The 19358-nt window shown below is 55.6% G+C and overlaps 2 protein-coding genes across 2 annotated transcripts in view; both read right to left on the reverse strand.

Annotated features, from left to right (window-relative positions):
• Positions 1-8222, reverse strand: part of MYO18B (myosin XVIIIB) — a 61858-nt gene extending 53636 nt beyond the window's left edge. Inside the window, exons 1-11 of the mRNA XM_030501404.1 lie at positions 8180-8222; positions 7331-7503; positions 5874-6854; positions 5578-5644; positions 5273-5385; positions 4953-5129; positions 4278-4473; positions 3363-3505; positions 2280-2380; positions 1668-1731; positions 632-776 (exon numbers count right to left, since the gene is read on the reverse strand). Coding sequence (XP_030357264.1) covers positions 632-776; positions 1668-1731; positions 2280-2380; positions 3363-3505; positions 4278-4473; positions 4953-5129; positions 5273-5385; positions 5578-5644; positions 5874-6854; positions 7331-7503; positions 8180-8222 — 2203 coding nt within the window. The remainder of the gene's footprint in view (positions 1-631; positions 777-1667; positions 1732-2279; positions 2381-3362; positions 3506-4277; positions 4474-4952; positions 5130-5272; positions 5386-5577; positions 5645-5873; positions 6855-7330; positions 7504-8179) is intronic.
• A 2570-nt stretch (positions 8223-10792) lies between these two features.
• The window catches only part of GRK3 (G protein-coupled receptor kinase 3), a 65964-nt gene continuing 57398 nt past the window's right edge, over positions 10793-19358 (reverse strand). Inside the window, exons 20-21 of the mRNA XM_030501269.1 lie at positions 18676-18789; positions 10793-18151 (exon numbers count right to left, since the gene is read on the reverse strand). Of these exons, the coding sequence (XP_030357129.1) occupies positions 17990-18151; positions 18676-18789 (276 nt within the window). The 3' untranslated portion in view covers positions 10793-17989. The remainder of the gene's footprint in view (positions 18152-18675; positions 18790-19358) is intronic.

Consider the following 19358-nt stretch of genomic DNA (forward strand, 5'->3'; position numbering starts at 1 on the left):
TAAAGTCTTTATAAATATAATTTTCATCCAGATTCATCCTATTATAATTCAGTTACTGTATTAGGCACCCAGGAGATGATAAAATTACTGCTACCTGAAGCTGTCCCTTCGCAGTGTCATTGGGGACAACAGGCAAACAAACAAGACTGGTTTGTGTTGGAGGGGAGCTTAAAGCTCATCCAGTCCCAACCCCTGCCATGGGCAGGGACACCTTCCACTAGAGCAGGTTGCTCCAAGCCCCTGTGTCCAACCTGGCCTTGAACACTGCCAGGGATGGGGCAGCCACAGCTTCTCTGGGCACCCGGTTCCAATGAGTTACCTACCCCCCCAACCTCCCCAAGGAGCTGCCACGAGGTGATGCCTTTCAGCCCCCATCCTGCCTGCACACAGCCAGGGCATGGACCCGCTCCAGAATCCCCCGTGGGCAGGACACCAGCACAGAGCACCACCCGGCTCCTCCATGGGCAGCAAAGAGCTCAGAGCCACCACAACCACACAACAGCCTCGGGGTGAGCATCGCTCCCGCACGCCTCGCCACGCACCCAGGCACCAAGTGCCGTGGGGACCTTCCTCCTCTAGCCCCCTGCACCGAGAGGAGGTACAAGGGAAGGAGAGGCAGGAGCCTGCTCACCTTTGCAGGCGCCGGCAGCTCCCAGGTGGTAGATGCCGGCTAAGACGCGCCACACGGCCGCCTGCTCCTCCGCGGTGATGCCCAGTGTGCCCATGGCTGCCTGGAGCTGGGTGAACGCTGCCGAGGCCTTCTGCTTCTCCTCGGGCTGCAGGAGGAGAGGGACGGGGGGGAATGTCACGGCCTCTGCCAGAGCATCGCAGGAACAGGGGAAATGCAGTGCAGCAGGTGAAAACTGTATGGCCAGCAAGGCAGTAAGGCTTTAATGGAGAAGCAGAGGCAGGGACAGCGCTCATCTTGTCCCTTTTGCAGACCACGTGCTCCCTGACTGAAGAGATATTGCCCGAAGCCAGTGCTGCCCAGCTCCTGCTGACCCTCTGCATCCCAGCGGGAAAACCCTCCCTGCTGGGATGGGGATCCCACAGGAATTGGGTACCGTGGTACCTCACTGTACCCTGTGCAGGAACTGCTGCTCCAGCAGCCAATGCCTTTGGCTGCTGGACCAGAGCAGGAGCTCCCTAATGAAGAGTGAATATTGAATCCATCAGTAGATGATGTAACAGCAAATTACTGCGATTCGTCCTGGCGCTTTGGCACGATCTGCCTGATCTCTGCGAGCAGCTCGGACCTAATGAGGGGCTGGGAACCAACGGTGGTACTTTTAGTGCCTAAAAATCACATTCTGGGCTCTCCAAACAGCGCGCTTCCCATCCCCAGGAGCTGCACTGCAGGGAAACGTTGGGGACTGTTGGCTCTGGAGCAGCAGGATCTGTCCCTGGGGTAGATGGGGGGATCCAAACCCAAGTGCAGACCCCAGGCAGCAGCAGCCCCGGTTCCAGCAGCTCCCATGGGCTGTGGAGGGGTCCTGGGGGGTGTTCGGACAGATTCTTCCTCACACCCTGACATGCACCCGGTACAGAGGCACCATCCCAAGTCACCCATCAGCCGAGGACCCAACACATCCTCTACTCAGGTGACAAAGGGGACGCGCTGCAGCTCCCCACTGCAGGCAGTGTATGGCTCCAGCATTTCTCCTTACCTTCGTGAATGGCTTGATCCCAAAGGAATTGTTCTCAGACACCTGGTGCAAGTGCAGCGTTGTCCTGGAAGCAGTTACAGAAGACAAGAATCAAGGTCCCTCCTCGCCTGCCCCAGCACTCCCCAAACCCCTGCCTGCTCTTTGGGGACATCCACAGAGCCCCTCTACAGCAGCATCCCAGGGACCTTGATGGGAATGCTGCCATGGGTCTGTCCCACACAGGGGATGGAGTCAGGACCATTTTTTGCCACCAGGACCTTTTTTTTGCCCAGGATAGCCTGGAGACATGCAGCCTTGGAGGGAAACCAGGAGCAAGCAGAGAAAGGGACCTCTATTTCATCAGCCCAATGCTGGTTTTAGTGAAAGGGCATAAAAAGCACTAGAAAACACCCCTGTTCCTTAGAAACTCTCTAATATATGTGTATAAAATCCCTGCAGCATCACTAATGGGATCACTCTCACGACCTCTTTATCAGAGGGGTCTCAAAAACCACATTCCTGGAGCCAACTTGGGCATAGACCACGGGGAGCCCCTCGGCAGTGGGGAACCCATCAGCTGAGCATCCAGGCGTGGAGAGGAGCCACCCCGAGCCCTGGGACCCTCACACCCACCTCTGCGCCGCATCCAGCCCCGCCAGCATCAGGGGGAAGACGTTGAAGCTGCTCTCTCCAGTGGGCTGCTGGGCGACACGGCACCGTTCCAGCAGCATGGTCTGGGGAGGGAGCGGAGGCAGGAGTGAGCGGCAGCCCCAGTGCGGACAGGGACAGCCCCAGTGCAGGCAGGAACAGCCCCTCGCTGCGGGCAGGGTGCCCTGGCACACCGGACAGGAGGAGAGTGGACAGTGGCACCCAGGGACATGGAGATGCTACTGGGAGCTGCCAAGGAGGGGCTGGATTTCTCCTTGCAGGGCCATGGCTGGCTTTGGATGCTGTGCACCACAGGGTGTACAAGAAAAAGCTGGATCGTGCCCCTGGCGTGCATCAAGGGGCAACATTTCAGTGCATGGATACAACACCCACAGTCTCCCCGCACATCTGGAGGTCTGGGCAGTGTGATGGCCCTAGCAAAGGTGCTACAGCCTCTCCATAAGCCATTGCCTGAGCTCGGGAGGAGCCTGGATCAGCCTCCAGCCTTGTCAAGGTTGTTTCATGCCAGCATTGACACCAGGAACAAGTCATTGCAGAGCTGGGCCCCCCCCAGTTGATTGAGGATGAGGTCCCATCCTCCCTCCAGCACCCCAGGGTGGTTCTAGTGGTCTGAAGAGCAAATGCAGCAGTGGGGCAGCCATGGGAAGCCCTGGTGTTCCCCACAGCAGACACCAGCTCAAGCCCTCTCCTCCATCAGTCGAGGCACCAGCAGCTCTCACTAAAGTGCCTCTGCATCACAGCCCTGATGGCGATAAAAGCCCTCAGAGGCTTCAGCTCGAGGCTGATGTGGAAGGTGCTGCTAATGAAATGCTGAATTATACATTTCCTCATCAACATTTCATTCTAGCACTGTTCTGCTCTCCCTGCCCGGGGATGGAGGATGTGCTGCGGGGACCCCACCGCACCGCTGGCAGAGCTCCTGCTCAGCTGCAGTTTGGGGCAACTTTGGTCCAAAGCAGAGCTGAGCATCACTGTCTGCCCCATCCCGAGGACCCCGGCTTCAGCCACAGCCCTCCCATCTCACCAGGCGACAGGCCCATTGGGTACCTGGAGGTGAGCAGCGGTTATCTGGCCGGTGGCACCGAAATCCAGTGACAGGACCATGGAGAATCGCGTGGAGCTGCTGCTGTGGCTGGTGGTCACTGACCCAAAGGCTCCCAGCACTGTGAACATCGCCTGGATCTTCTCCACTGCAAAACCAGCACCGGCAGCCCCCTCAGCCGCCTGCAGCGCTGCATTGCTGTGGTGCTCACCGGGAGAGAGCCAGACCATGATGCTGCTGCACCAGCGCAGCCTCAGGCTGCGAACAAGCACTGGAGGAGGCTTCTCCTCCTGCCTGCACCCCTGCCTGCTGCTCCTGGGGGTCTGATCCAGCACATGGGGACCCAGGGACGAGCCAGACATGGGGTCAGCATCCCGCACCGTGAGAGCACGGGTGCATGGTGGGAAGGGGACGTGCCAGCCTGCCCACACCACCACACTGCTCCAAGGCCATTCGCCAGCCCTGTTTGCAAGAGCACTGTGTACCCAGACGTCCGATATCCAAACCTGCCCTCTAAAGCTACTGATTGCTGAACAGTGCTTCCCCTCGCGTCACCCGTAACTTGATCGGGTGGGAAAAGTGCTACCCCAAGTACGCCAGTAATTCCCTCCTGGTGCTTACTCTGCTGTTTATCAAAATAGTAAATGTGTTGGGTCTGGGACGCAGAACACTCACAGCCCCGCCAGCCCGTGCTGGGCTCGCACCGGCTGCTCGGGAGCCACCCCAAGGGCATGAATCACACCAGGAACAGGTCAGACGGAGGCCAGCAGATGGAAACAGCATCCCCCTCGTGTCTGCTGTGCTGCCCGGCCTGCAGCCTCTGCCCAGCATCCCGCAGCCTCTGCCCAGCACCCCACTGCCTCTGCCCAGCACCCCACTGCCTCTGCCCAGCATCCCGCAGCAGGGCTGGGAGCTCGTACCTGAGACGCTGCCGTCCACGCTGCCCGCGGAGCCCACCAGGAACTCCAGAGCTTTCCGGCAGCACGAGGTCCTGCCAGCCCCAGTGCGCCCCAGGGGCACGATGGCCTGGTCCTGCCGCTGCAGCAGCAGGTTCCTGTAGGCTCGCTGTGCCACTGAGCAGATGTGCGGTGGCATGTCCCGCTTCCCCTTGAGTGCCTGCGGGAGAGGGGGACAGCACGGCCCAAAACAGGCTGCTTACACGGAAAATCCTGAAAGCATTCACACTCAGGGCGATGATTTCTCCCCAGAGTGCAAAACCCCCCGAGATTCCCAGGGGAAAGGGAAATGCCGCGGAGCCCGGCCAGCTTGGCCTTGTCACACTAGTACCAGAGAGATGGTTGGGAACTGACCCAGGGAACCTGCAGCAAGACCCGCTGCAGCTTGTCCATGAGCAAGGACTCTGGGCATCCCTGATCCCAAGAGTCCTCAGAGCAACTCCAGCCCCAAGCATCCCCCATCTGAGCATCCCCAATCCCCAGTATCCTCAGAGCATCCCCTATCTGAGCATCCCTCGTTTCGAGCGTCCTCAGCGCATCCCCGGCCCCGGCTGCGGCGGTCGCACGGTGCCACCTGCCGGCCCCGCCGCGCCCGGCGCCCCCCGCCTCTGTCCCTCGGGGGCCGGTGGCCGCGCTCACCCTGCCCGCGGGGCCGCCGCCGGTGCCGCTGTCCCGGATGGCCACCAGGCTGGGCCCGGCGAAGGTGCAGGGCAGGCGGGCCCGGTAGCGCTGCTGCAGCGTGTTCATGGCGCTGCACGAGTTGAGGCTGACGAGCGCGGCCAGATCCTCGGCCAAGTCCAGGCTGGGGGGGTTGGTCTGCAGAGGAACAGAGATGGAGACCCCCCCTCGAGCAACGCCATCGTGCCACGGGCTGTGCCGGACCCCGACACCTCGGGCGCATCCAGCCGAGGGCGATGCCCTGGGTCCAATCCCTGTGGCAGGGCCCGAGGGGGGCTCACCCGCTGCACGCTGTCCTCGTCCACCTCGGTGATGCTGCCGTCCGCGTCCCGGCGCACCCGCACCCTCCCCGCCGGCAGCTCCGGCGTCCCCACGTCCGGCTTCAGCTGCGTGGCTGCAATGAGAGACCCGTGAGTCCCCCCAGTGCCTCCAACCAGGGTGGATGCATCGTGGGGAGCTGCAGAGGGGTCGTCTCCAATGGGATGTGGAGCAGCACCCAGTGCCCACCCTGCTGCCAACCCACAGCCGGGCTGGAGACACCTCTTAGGTTCAGTGCTGGAAAATGAGGGCAGAGGAAGGCATTTACCGAGCGTGAATCCATCCTCCTGGACAAGCCAGACCTTCTCTGCTTCGTACCAAACATCCCTGGGAGCCTGTGGGGAGGAGAGAAGGGAATCCTGCAGGAACCAGTGGAAAACTGCACTGGACAAACTGCATCTGCCCCATGCACAGCAGCAGGAGCCCTGTGCTCCTCTGCCTGCCTGGCCCCATGGGTCACCTTCCCCTGGCCCCCCACGCCAATGGGAATTGCAGCGTGAAACTGGAAAACAGCATCAGTGCCCCAGGCCACAGGAACAGCCCGGCAGGTCCTCGGTACCTTACCTGGTCCTTGTCCGTGCTCTCGCCTGTCTCTTTGCTCTCTCCTGGTGCCTCTTTACCCTCTCCCGGCTTTTCCTTTGCCTTTCCCAACTCCTTTGCCACATCTTCTGACTTCTCTTGGGTCCGTCCTGGCTCCTCCTTGGGCCCCTCTGACTTGTTTGCAGTTTTTCCAGGCTTTTTGATTTCCCTTGGCTCCTTCTTCCCATCTCCAACATCTTTCTTCATCTTCTCCGGCTCCCTCCTGGCCGGCCCCAGCTCCCTCTTGGCTCCTGCCCTGGCTGGAGGCTCCACGCGGCTCAGGGGTGCCCCCTTCTCCTTCTTGGTGCTCTCAGGGACTGTGCTCTTGGCCGTGTCACCCACCTTTGCTGGGGCTTTGCTGGAGCACTGGGGGCCCTTGCTGGGTGCAGGGGCTGGAGACTGGGGGCTGCCCCCCAGGCAGGGGTCCTTGGGGCTCTTCTCAGAGCAGGATGGCTTCGCTGCCTTGGGAGCCTCAGGGCGAGGGGTCTCTGCTGGCTTTGGGGCAGCTGATGTGGGGGTCAGAGGCAGGGGGCTGCCCGCTGGGTGGGGGTCCTTGGGGCTCTTCTTGGGGCACAATGGCTTTGCTGCTTTGGGAGCCTCAGGGCGAGGGGTCTCTGTTGGTTTGGGGGAAGCTGGTGTGGGGGTCAGAGGCGGGGGGCTGCCCCCCGGATGGGGGTCCTTGGGGCTCCTCTTGGGGCACGATGGCTTCGCTGCCTCTGGCTGAGGGGTCTCTGCTGGCTTTGGGGCAGCCGCTGCCGGGCCGGGCGCTGGGGATGGGGCTTTGTTGCTGATGGGTCCTGATGCAGCCTTCCCGGGTGGCAGCTCCTTGCGTGGGGGGGCCGTCACCCCCTTGGCCCCCGGCCCCTCTGCCTGCAGCCCGTTGGGCAGCGCCTGCCCGTCCTTGGTCCCCTCTGCTCCAGCCGCTGCGGTGACCCCAGCTCCAGCCTCGCCGTCCGCTGCCACGGGCTGCCAAGTGAAGGAGAGGATCCGGGTCCAACAGGGACAGGGTGAAGGACCCGGCCCCAGCCCTGGCATCAGGAGGATGCTCATGCTGAGCACAGCCCGGCAGGACACGGAGCCCCAGCCCTGACCCGCTCCCTCCAGGCACAGCCGATGGCTGCGGGTGGCTGCATGGACCTGGCTGCATGGGTGCAGTCAGTGGTGGCATCATCCTCATCCTCCTCCCTCCCACTTGGCCGCATCCTGGGTCACCACTTGGTGCCATGCCCAGGGACACCCCTTCCTGCTGAACCAGAGAGCTTCATGGTCTGCTTAATTACTCACCTTCTAATTAAGCCAGTCAAGAACACCAACTTGCATTATGCTCGAAGCCTTGCCATCCAACCCCAAAACCACCTCAGGCTCTCACCCTCCAGTCCCCAGGGACCTGCTCTGGCTGGGGACAGACGGGGACACCCCGTGATGCCGGGGGTTCCACTCACCTCCTCCTTGCCACTCGCCTTGTCCTTCCTCAGCTTGGCCGCCTTGGCCTCCTTCTCAGTCTCCCGCACGAGCTGCTTGATGAACCCCCCGGGGATGACCGACAGGAGCAGGGGGGGAGCGGCCGGCGGCGGCCCCCGGTCCTCGTCCCGGATCTGTTTTGCAGGAGCAGAGGCTGGTTACACGCACAGACAGGGATGGGCGCCCCAGCAAAGCCAACCCCAGAGGCAGCAGCACGGGCACAGAGCTGAGCACCAGCTCGATACAGGACCAGCGCGGCAGCCGCAGGTTGCAGGATGCTGGTGATGCCACATGAGCCACCCGTGAGCACCGGGCTGGTGGTGAGCAGGGGAAGAAGCACTGAGACAAGCCCTGCGGAGAAGCACCAGGTTTGCACACACCAGCTCTGGCTGCGCTGCCAGCTCTGCCCAGCGCCAGCAGCTCCAGCACGGCCACGGCAGGAACCATCCCGGCTGCAGCAAGTCCAGAAGCAGCTCCCAGCATCGCTGTGGCCACATGCGGTCCCTCCATGCAGGGCCCAAGCTGCACCATAGCCCCGCTTCCTGCATCACCCGCAGCAATGGGCTTTCCCAGCACCAAACCCTGCAGAGCCTTGGCCCCGCAGGGAACCACGTGCCCCAAACAGCAGCAGAAACACTCAAACCAGACCATTGAGGCTGCAAAGGTGCCCAGAGCCCGTGGGGCTGGACACAGCACAAGCGATGTGCACTGGAGCCACAGGGACACCGACCCTGGAGCCATGCGGGGGGCTGGCTGCACTGTGTCCCCCCACCCTGCATCCTGTGAGCATCCAGCCCCCAAACACCACTGGTGCCATCCCAGACCGAGACTTTCCTTCTGCTCCCAGAGCGCCAGGCGTGAGGAGATGGCCATGCCGGTGAGCGGGACGGGGCTGTACGGAGAGCCACGGGCAGAGAGAGAGCAGAGGGTTAGCCAGGGGCTACCGCTGGCCACAGCACTGGGCCCAGGGCTGTGCACTGAGGGGACGGGGCTTTGGTGTGCTGGGGAGGGCACAGCCATGAGCAGCCACATCCAGCCCCCGGCATGGCACAGGGTACTGGTGGCACGGGGGTGGTACTGGGGCCCTGCTGCCCTGGGCTGGGTGGCCCTGGTGGCCCTGGTGGCTGCAGGATCCAGCCCATGCCCTGTTTTGGGCTGGCCCCGGCTTCACCTGTCAAGATCATTCATGCACCGAGCGGGTCAGGGCTCATCCGGCCCCAGCCACTCGTTCCAGCAGCCGCATCTCCTTGTACAGTAAAGGGCAGGAGCGCCAGGAGCGCCAGGAGCTGGGTCAGGAATGTCATTTGCCTTCTGGGGCAGCAGCCCTGGGTGCCGCATGCCCTCGCTCCCAGCGGGGACAAGCACTGCCCCAGCGCTGTGCCCCCGGCCAGGGCTCGGTGGCCGAGCGGTAGAACCAGCCCCAGACAGCGTGGCCAGGGCCCGGAGGGTGCCTGCGGGAGGCCAACAACAGCCAGAGCTGGATCCTCAGTCCTGCTCTGCACGGGGGGAAACTGAGGCACGGAGAGGGGGACGTGCCTTGGCCAAGCACACAGCATGGCATGAACGAGGGCTGGGGACCACCACCACCACCACCCTGGCTCCCTTGCTCAGGATGCGGCCCCATGTGGCTCTGGTCCCCATGCGGGAGCCGGCCAGGGTCTTGCTTTTGGGGCCACCCAGGACCTGCTGCCATCCCGGTGGGTGCCAAGATCCGAGGTCCTCAACGACCCTCCTGCACAGGCCAGGGAGCACCGTCCCCATTCCTATCCCCGCTCCCATCCCAGCCCTCCCCGGCACAGAACAACGGCTGGAGGCCGCCTCCAACGCCGGGACCGCCGCTATCACCATCCATTCCCACCTAAAAATAGCCGGGAATGCCGAGGGGCCGCGGCCCGGCTGCCCGCGCACCCGACACGGCCCCTTCGCACCCCGACCCGCACCCCAAGCCCCCGGAGCACCCATTACCTGGCGGCGTTGGCGGCTGCGGCGCGGGGGCTGCGGCCGCGGTGGCACCGGGACCCGAGCGAGCGGAGCGCGGCGGGACGGGACGGGCCGGGCCGGGAGCGGCGCCTCCCCCCGCGGCAGCTGAGCTGACACATGTCACTGCTAAAAATACCCACCGCGGTGGCACCGGGGCCTGGCCGGGGAGAGGCAGCGGCTCCGCGGGGCCCTCCCGCCCCTGCTCCGCCCGCACACGCGTGTGCACCCGTGTCCCCCACACACACGTGTCTGTGCCCGTCACCGCGCACATGTCTGCGCCCTGCAGCAGCGGGGAACTGCCCTGGGCTGCCCCATCCCTGGCAGTGTTCAAGGCCAGGTTGGACACAGGGGCTTGGAGCAACCTGCTCTAGTGGAAGGTGTCCCTGCCCGTGGCAGGGGGGTTGGAGCTGGAGGAGCTTTAAGGTCCCTTCCAACACGAACCAGTCTGGGATTCTGTGACATGAGCCAGCCCTGGGTGCTCTGCTGCTGCAGGAGGGGAGCCTAGGATGCCCCCTTACACTGCAGGTTGGAGCTCCCCAGCTCCCCACACCCTGATATGGGGAGGATGACCTGGGGAGGGACCTGAGAGCAGCGCCCGAAATAGCCTCTGGTTGCTGGAAAGAAGTCGTCACTGGGGTGCTAACAGCAGCGTGATCAGCAGCACCGGCAGGCAGGAGGGCAGGGAGCAGGTCCTGCCTGCCCAGGGGTCCCTGGCACCACCATCCCCAACCTCACCTCCCTGCTGAGCTCTGCCAAGGACAAAGCGCGTGGAAGTGCCACCAGATAACCCCCAGTGACCACCAGGATCCACGTGCCACCCACCACCAGCATCCACCTCTCATGCACGGATGTGAGCCCAGGCCAAGCCCAGCTACAAAGGCAAAACACACCCGTTGTTGCTGGGCATCTCCCTCAGAGAGCTCCATGGATGTGCCCAGGGCATCAGCACCAGTAAGTGGGAAGGCTGTTAACAGGAAAGGAGATAACTGTTAGTGTCTTGTTGCCTGGCAGGAAGCTGAGAGTTGCTCCAAGGATCTCCCCAAGCCCTGGGAGCAGCATGAGGATGTGCAGTTTCAGATGATCCTTCTCATGGTCCCCAGTGGCACCGCAGCCACAGGGGAGCCTGTGTGGGGCTCACTGCTGGGCATGAGCATCGGGTCCCTCCCATGCTTCTGGAAATCCACTGTTCATCACCCAAAACACACCTCATGGTCCCTGCCAGGGCTGGGTTCTGTGCTGCTCCATCACACCGTGCTGAAGATCATCCCCCAGCACCCTCCTCACCACAGCAGGTACCGTCCCATCTGCAGCCACAAGTGGAAAAAGCACCAACAACCACAGCTCCTCCAGTGAGCAAAAGGGCAGGCAGGGATGCAGGGATGCGGTGATGCAGGGATGCAGGATCCATCCAACCTGTCGCTGTGGGCAGGGACCAGCGAGACCGAAAGAACCAGGCGGCAGCACACACGCAAAGGACGGTTTTTATTGGGGTTCTCGTGGTATGAGAGCAGTTGTACTGACCAACACACAGAAGCAGCTTAGCTGTGCCAAAAGAATCCTTCTAAAACAAAAGAATGGTGGGATTAACCAAGAGTGGCACATCACAAATCCGCGGGGACCTGGAGATCACCTCTGGGAGGAGAACTCTGCACGTGCAGCAGCGAACACGGGGCACCCCCTCCTCTGCACAATAAATATGAAAAGAGCCAAGTACATAAAACAAAGAGTGATTCTCATAGATACAATATCTAAAGTTATTTACACATACTGGCTTCTCTTACCATTAAATTACACATTGAAAACAGGTTCTCTTTCAATATATCTCTTTAAATGACTCGTAGCTACTCATGTGAATCTGCTCCTTTTAGTTTGTCAAGGACCAAATGCAGTCACTGAAACAGTGCTCATGAAACACCTCTCTCAGGATGCTCTCGCTTTATTCTGTTTTTCAGACTCATTTTTAGTTGCCATCTCACCTGCCCTCTCCTCTTTTTCCTTAAGGAAAAGTTGCCCGATACCGCTGGGAAAGCCTCTTCCCAGCCCTGCCTCCAGGTAAGCCCGCAGTTTTGTCTCCTCTTCCAGTCTGACAACACACTGCTTTACACAAACCTGGATAAATGCTGACCCTGCACCAACAACCAGCAGCACACAGTGCCCATTCCCTGGTTTTCCAGGAAACCCTGCAAGGGCACACGTGGGATCTGCAGCATCAGGACCGGCACTATCCCAATCACCCAAGACACCGCAATCCCACCGGCATCAGCAGAGTTTCATCCCTGCTGCCGGCCTCTCCATCCCTCCCACTGCTCAGCACCACAGCTCGCTCCTCAGCTCAGGAATACACCACCAAAGGGCAGGAATGAGGAAGGGAAAATGGAAAACGAGAAGGAAAAAAGATGGGGGAAAAGCAGCCACCCCCATCCCCACACTGGGACACGTCTCAACAAGAGGCATCTTCAGCAGCATGGCCAGCAAAAGCCAAATCTCACCTCGGGTTAAGCCGCAATGAGCATGTACTACAAGCTCCACCATGGTGGAAATTAAGAGCACGTGCTTTAATACCTCGAGTACTCCTCCAACTGCAGAGGCCACGGCTGCAACTGGAATTATTTTTAGCCAATGAGTTATCTGATGAATTTCGCTCTATTTTTGTCCCTTGCTCGGGAAGGAGGTGCCAGGTTTGGTCACCTACAGCCGTGCCCGGCGGTAGCTCCTGGCAGGCAGAGAGAGCCGGTGCCCGTGCCATACAGGATGGCAGCACTGCTGCACCCACTGCCCCAGCCGAGCCTCAGCAAGCACCAGGTCCCCTTCCCAACACCCAAAGGGACAGTCCCTGGGGACCTGGGTGCCCGGTCCCCTCCTCGGCTGCGGCAATGGGCACGGCCCTGACTCATCTATGGAAGCTCTTCCCTGTGAGGGTGCTGAGGCGCTGGCACAGGCTGCCCAGAGAAGCTGTGGCTGCCCCATCCCTGGCAGTGTTCAAGGCCAGGTTGGACACAGGGGCTTGGAGCAACCTGCTCTAGTGGAAGGTGTCCCTGCCTGTGGCAGGGGGTTGGAGCTGGAGGAGCTTTAAGGTCCCTTCCAACACAAACCAGTCTGGGATTCTATGGCCGGGCACGTGCCAGGACACTTTCACGGTCTTCACGGGCTCTAGCCAAGTAATTAAGGTAATCAAGAACCAAGTAATGCCCCAAAACAGCAAAAATCCCTTCCAGTGAACACATCTTGCCATCACCGATGCCACGCAGCCGCCTCTGCCCTACACAGACCAGCCCGACGACAGCCACCGCTCGAGTGAACTGCGACCAAAGAGCTCTGAACCCTCGGAGCTGATGCCCCAGCTCTCTTAAACATCCAACCGACCCCTCGCCCTGATTTAAGGTCATTCATTCTCGTCCATCACCCAGCACAGACTCACGTGAACACCAGCCTCCTCTCTGGAATGCCGCGGGATAACGGGGAAACTTAAACCCAGCAAATCGAGGGGGGTTTCTGCACTTGGAGATGGTCCCGCCAGCGCCTGGAATCACCGTGCTGGGAACAGAGGCTGCACAGTTGAGGGAAGCTGGTTTGCCTTTATTATGAAAAACAGAATAAAGCTGATCCTGCTTGAAAGGAACTGCCGATTCTATACATGTACGGAGCAGAGATTCTGTGGAATGTCAGAAGTTGGAGAAACATGTATTTAATAAATAATATAAAATGCTTTTTCTTCTGTTAAAATAGAATTCTGGGGTTTATACCTACAGAGCATAGCGACCTTTACATAAACAAAATAAAGCTGAGTCTGTGGGGATTAGTTTAACACAAAATAAAAATACAATTTAACAATAGTATTAAAACAGCCGATGTTCAGTCCACACAATATGTACACCATGGAATAGAAATCAACAGAAAACAAAAGGAGATCACCTGGAAATTCCTCAGACATTTGGATATACATCTGTTCTCTGTATACTTTAGATATTTTCCTTTGTTTTTTACAATATTAAAATTAATACTATGCTTTTCCAAAATACACTTCTCAGATTTTTTTTCATTTGTAGAATTGACTCATTCCTTATATTAATCAACACAACTAGAATTATTTACTTTCTACTGTACACTTCAAAATAGTCCTTCCTCCACCCCAGCCACACCTCGAGTGGGAGCATCCCAGAGTGAAATACCTGTGTCCCTGCCATGTGCTGTGTGGGGACAGCGAAACCCCCGTGCGACTGCGAACGGCTGCGGTACGGACACGGCCATGGGATTACAGGAGGCCTAAAGCTGATCAGCTGCCAGGGAAAGAGCCACACACCGAGCCCCAGGTACTCCCTTCCCAGGAGCTAACACACTGCAAACCTCATCACACACACCGGGGCTTGCTCCCACCCGTGGTGCTGTGCACCACCACACCTGAGCTGCTCCAACAGCCTCTGCTTGTGCACATCACAACCGAGAGAAACAGGTTTGCTTTTAGCACCGAACATGTTTCCTATTGTCTGTGCACTGCCATCAAACTCCTGCATCTGTATTAAAAGCAAAACCAACCCGAAACTGTGGCTGCCCCATCCCTGGCAGTGTTCAAGGCCAGGCTGGACACAGGGGCTTGGAGCAACCTGCTCTAGTGGAAGGTGTCCCTGCCCGTGGCAGGGGCTTGGAACCAGATGAGCTTTAAGGCCACTTCAACCCAAGCCATTCCATGTTTCAGTGATCTATTTCCTTCCCTCCCTCTCCCCACCAACAGAAGCAGGAGAATAAAAACTGCTGCATTCTAAAGGGAAGTTACTGAAATTAAGCAAAATTCAAACGCAACTAATCCAAGTCTGTCTCCCGGAGCCGTGCGCCCTCCCCTCATCCCTACCTGCCAGGTTTCCAGCACATCCAACTATTATTAATGTGCTCGGGGTCTTCTGGTTTTGAAGCCTAACGGGGGGTGACACTGGGAATGTCACCACTGGGTGGGTCAGCTCCAGCCTTTCCACCAGTGGAGCTTATCACAGCAGTGGTGGGGAAGGAACCCGGGAGGCTGCAGCCAAAGACTTTGCTGGACCAGTGACAAAACATAAAGCTCAAAGACAACTAATATGAAGCTTTTACACCTGGAACACTTGGAGAGCCTACACTTGGAATGAAGGATTTAAAAAAGAATTAGTTCGTGTTCCTTTAACAGTTTCCTGAATTTGTTACCAAATAAATTTGAGTAATAAAAATTGCCTCGTTTATCCCTGCCTCGATGGGACACCTCAGCAGTGTGTCCCAGCTCCAAAGAGTTCCTCCATTACACTCTACTTGCAGCAGGAAAAACTGGAGCTTTGCTTCTCCTGCACTTCAATTTTAACTCAAAAAAGCCTGATTTTGGCTGGAATTTGCTGTATCCCTATTCCTGAGACATTAATTTACAGCAACTTGCATCTAACAAAAATGTCACCCTACCTCAAGAGCGAGGAAAAGAAAGGGAAAAGGGAAAGGAAAGGGAAAGGACATGGAACAGAGCCACAGCTCCCTGAGCAGTCGCTGTGATTCCCCCAGGCCAGCTCTGGCAGGAATTACACATCCCTCTCCCACCACGTCACTCGGGCACTTCCCTTCCAGCATCCAGTCTCACTGCATTTGTCAGCTCATACATCAGACACAAGGAATAACTGGAAAATAATCCCTTCGGCACTGGGTCCGGGGAGTGCTGAATACGGCTCTATCTGACAGGGGATTCTCTGGTTTGGAATATAGGAAACAATTCCTGAGCAGGCTCCTGAACATGAACTAGAACATCAGTACAGCCAACATGTTTTACAGGACATTCAGATATCGTGTTTAAAAGTCTGTGTTTCATCATTCACTGTTGATGCCCAAAGCTCTAATTTCTTTTATCTTTACTTCCCTGAATCATTGAGGAAAAACCCAACAACTCCCCCCACCCAAACCCCCCAGTCCTAAAGTTGTGCTCAAAACACATAAAAGACCACACCGTGCCTTATGTGCTCTGCCTTCAACAAGATTTTCTACACACACAGCTAAAGACCCTCCTGTCAAGGAACAGCATCAAGAATCTTTGTCCAAGAAAAAGAAGCTGCAGAGAATCCGGTAGCTAAACAGATGAGCCCAGAGCAGTATCTAATACTGGCTTTGAAAGGTGGAATTCCAGCTCTCCCTCCCTGGCAGATCCGGTCCCTTCCACGCAGAACCCCATTTGTTACTGGAATCCGATGCTGCGGTAATCTCTCCTCTCCTTACAGCACAGTCATGTATAAGTCACCAATATAAAGCTTTTATAAATGGTCAATAAATCAGTTGACTGAAGCACTGACACTGCGAGCGGGGCTGCCCTGAGCCTGCATGAGGCAAGAAGGACCCCACGAATGAGTGTGTTCCAGGGCATCCCAACTCCATTACACTTCAAAACGTGCCTATTTCCCTAAGTCAACACACAGCCTTCATGTCATATAAAATCTATGGGTTTGAGGCACAATTTCCCAATCGCAGATGTGTCCCTCCCCTCCTCAGAGACACATCAGGAGCCGCAAAATGCTTCCAACAAGGATTTAAAGTGAAAAACAACCATGGAAAATAACTGAAAGATAAGAACGGAACCGATCGTGAACTAAGGACGTACAAACAAGTTACATGAGAACTAAGAGCGGTTTTTATCATAATCTGAGGGTATTTTTCCAAATCAAGAAGAAAAATAAGCCCATTGCATGGCATTGTAGGAAAAGCTTAACAACACCCAGTGCACAGTCAGCACCAGTGAGATGAGACTTTTCCTATTCCAATGTCATAAACACCATCCCTACTCCTTACAGAGGATGCTGAGGTGCTAAACATCACTTACCAGTGAGGACTGCAGAAGCTGGTACTCTTTATACTGGATAACATGAAAAATAAATGGGGGGATCATTAAAAGCTATCACCTGATTCACAAGGGGTATTTTCCAAAGTGCATTTTCCATTCGCACTGTATGGGATGGCCAAAGCACAGGCTTTGGGGGGTTAAGCCACTTCCAGAAGCAAATCCACCCAATTTTATCACAAGTGTGTTCAGGATAAACTAGTACTTTCAAAGTATTTCTCCTGGTTTTGCCAATTTGTACTTTTCTCCATGGAAACAGGCCCAGACTCCATGGAAATCTGTTAGTGACACCAGCCAGACACACGGTACACACCAGGGGATAGAGCACGCTGCCAGGGCAGCCGCTGTCCCCATCCATGCGGGTACGACTCCCATCGTCTTTAGGGACTATGAGACTTGTACCACCACAGCTGGGCAGAAAACGTTCTCTAAGGTGTTCACTGAATCGGAAGGAAAGCTCAAATTCAGCCCTGACCTCCCTCTTACAAAACACCAGCACAGCCAGGGAAAGCTGACTTGACAGGCCTGAAGTTGTCTCACAGCTAAGAGATTAGATCTTTACTTTAGCAAGAGTTTCCACATGACAGGACTGATGTCTCAAGCAGAATTAATATAAACCTGGCATTCGATCAGCTCGTTTTTCAGTTCCATCCCAGTATTTTCAGACTGTTTTCAATGTGGACAGTTTGAACTCACTAGAAAAGACAATTAAAAATCCTTTTGCAAGCTGAGCTGTGTGATGGGTGCACAAAGCTCCTGAGCTGAGCTACAGCAACGGCCCGGGCTACCTACGCTATGAGAACACACTTGCTTCATGGTTTTGTGTACAACAGAGAGGGATCCACAAGTCCCACAACTGAGGAGCGATCCCGACTACGTACCGAGGTACCCAGACACTTTAACCCAGTACATGCACTAGTATGCATTGGATTTGAGTAATTTCTTTTTAATTTTTAAAAAGTGCAGTTGACCTGAAATGGAAAAGAACTGTCTTTATGTTCACTGTAAACTTGTCAAAAGGAATCTGCTCTTTAAAAACTGTGCTAAAATAGTCAATTTATACAACAGAGCACTAGATGAAGCTACCATAAATTCCTCTTCACCAATTATTACTCTATGGTGTCAGTTATAGTACTGCATATACGTAGAAGAAGCAAAACGGTGGTAGCTACTATTAGTGAGTACAACAAACCAAGTGAATAATTTGAGTTCAATGTTTCCATGAAGTAGCAATAACATTTAAACCACAGGACAGTTAGAATTCAGTACTTTGAAGTGCATAAGAGTCACACTGTTGATCATCAGCAGTATGGAGAAAGGTTATTACAAAGTCAGCAGTAATGGTCGGAAAGAACATGGCAACACAACAGACTGAAGGTTATCCCACACAGCAAGTCTGCAGCTCCTCCTGCAGCCGAGGGGCTCGTCAGTCCCGCACAGACCTGTGCTCCCAGCCAGCAGTCACCATCCCAGTCTCCAGGCTTGGCGTGTATTGCAGGGAGAACAGGATCTTCCTTCCATCAGTAGTTCTAGGTAACGGACCACGGTTCCGACACCGCCAGGGTGGGGAATGCATGGGAGCAACATGCAGCCTCTACGCTCGGCAATTTCCACCTCTGCTAGGAGCATGAATTCACTTGCCACGGTTCCAGTCTTCACAACCTCCAGACACAGAGTTCTGACATATCCCACGCTGTAAACATCTAGTTCTTCCTCTTCTAAGCACATCCCGCATGCAGGATTGCACAAAGTAATTCGTAAGGATTCTGTGAAACTCGGCATGTTCACGAAGCAGCTTTCCCTAAGTGAACCTGCGTTGCTGTTCCTCCTACAGACCATTGCTATTCCTGTGGCTGAGCGGTGGTTTGGAAAGCTCTACAACTGTTGAGCGAGATTTATTGAGAAACTTTGGAGCCCGGCGCAGCAACCTCTGTGCCTCAGTAAAAGCTTCTGTCAGCTCTTTTTTCCACTGAACAAACTCTGGGTCACTCTGAAAGAGATACAGAAGTCGTTTGGCACTTCACAGCAAACTGCCAATAGCGTCTTCTCTCTTAGTTAGCACTTAAAGCAACTTAGTTTAGTTTTCCGAAGGAATGAGGAACTTTAGGCATTGAAACGTGCAGCCCTTGCTTCTCCAAAGCCAGGCAAGGCAGCAGCAAGTACAGCCGGTCAAAACGTGCTGAGGACTGGTGTACTTCCTCTCTTGCAAACACATCAGCTACCACCAACCAACACGTGCCAACAAGGCCTTCCAAGCCCACGGAGGTTGAGGAGTTTTGAGGTTTTTAGCTATTTATTATTAAACTATTCAACCATTGAAATCCAGGACAGGAACTGCATGGTTTCCTGCTTTCAAAACTCAAGTGGGATAAGAACTTCCCAGTTTTGCTTAGGTTCAGCTTTGCTTCATAAAGCACCCTTAGCTAATACGTAATGGGAGGACCTGAAAAACTTCAATCCTTATCATATGCAAAACCAATCTGATTAACAGTTACTGAAAAACAAGTGTCTCACCTCACACTGTAGGACAAACTGTTTTCCTCCTTTAATCCTCAGTAAGATGCATTTCTTATCTTTAATTTGTGTTTCTTCAACAGATACTATTTGTTCCATTGTCAGTAGGTTTTGCTGTAGCATTTGCAAAAAATCAGAGAGATGATTCAAAAACCTTTTTACCCATCAAATGAAGCCACTACCTAATTTCTCTAGACTACCCGCGTAAATCAAGTTATGAACATGAACAATCATTACACAAACATTTATTTCTGAAGAGTGGGTCATCAACTAAAGATAGACTATAAGGTAAGAGAGAGATTTAGCAAGGGGCTTGGTTGCTTCGACAGAGACAACGAAATACAAGCTAAGAAAGCCAGGAATGACAGCACAAAATAAGAATCTACAAATAGGTGTGTCTACAACCAGATATTCACTATTTTCCCTCAAGAGAGTTGCAAATAATGTTATACGTTTTCCAAATATTACTGCTATTACAAAAAAAGAGCAATTTGACTATTTCAAAGAGCTGAAAGGGAATGAATATTGAAGCACTATATACTTACAAAGAGGCAAACATACACAACAGTGTGCAGAAAAGCTTTCCCTATGGACAATAATGTTTTGAAATTCCAAAACCTTACTTAACTAAATACACACAGGATCTCCTAGCACATCATCACAGCTGAACTAAACTAAAGTTC

Source organism: Strigops habroptila, chromosome 11, assembly GCF_004027225.2.
Source record: "Strigops habroptila isolate Jane chromosome 11, bStrHab1.2.pri, whole genome shotgun sequence".
In the NCBI taxonomy this organism is placed as follows: domain Eukaryota; kingdom Metazoa; phylum Chordata; class Aves; order Psittaciformes; family Psittacidae; genus Strigops; species Strigops habroptila.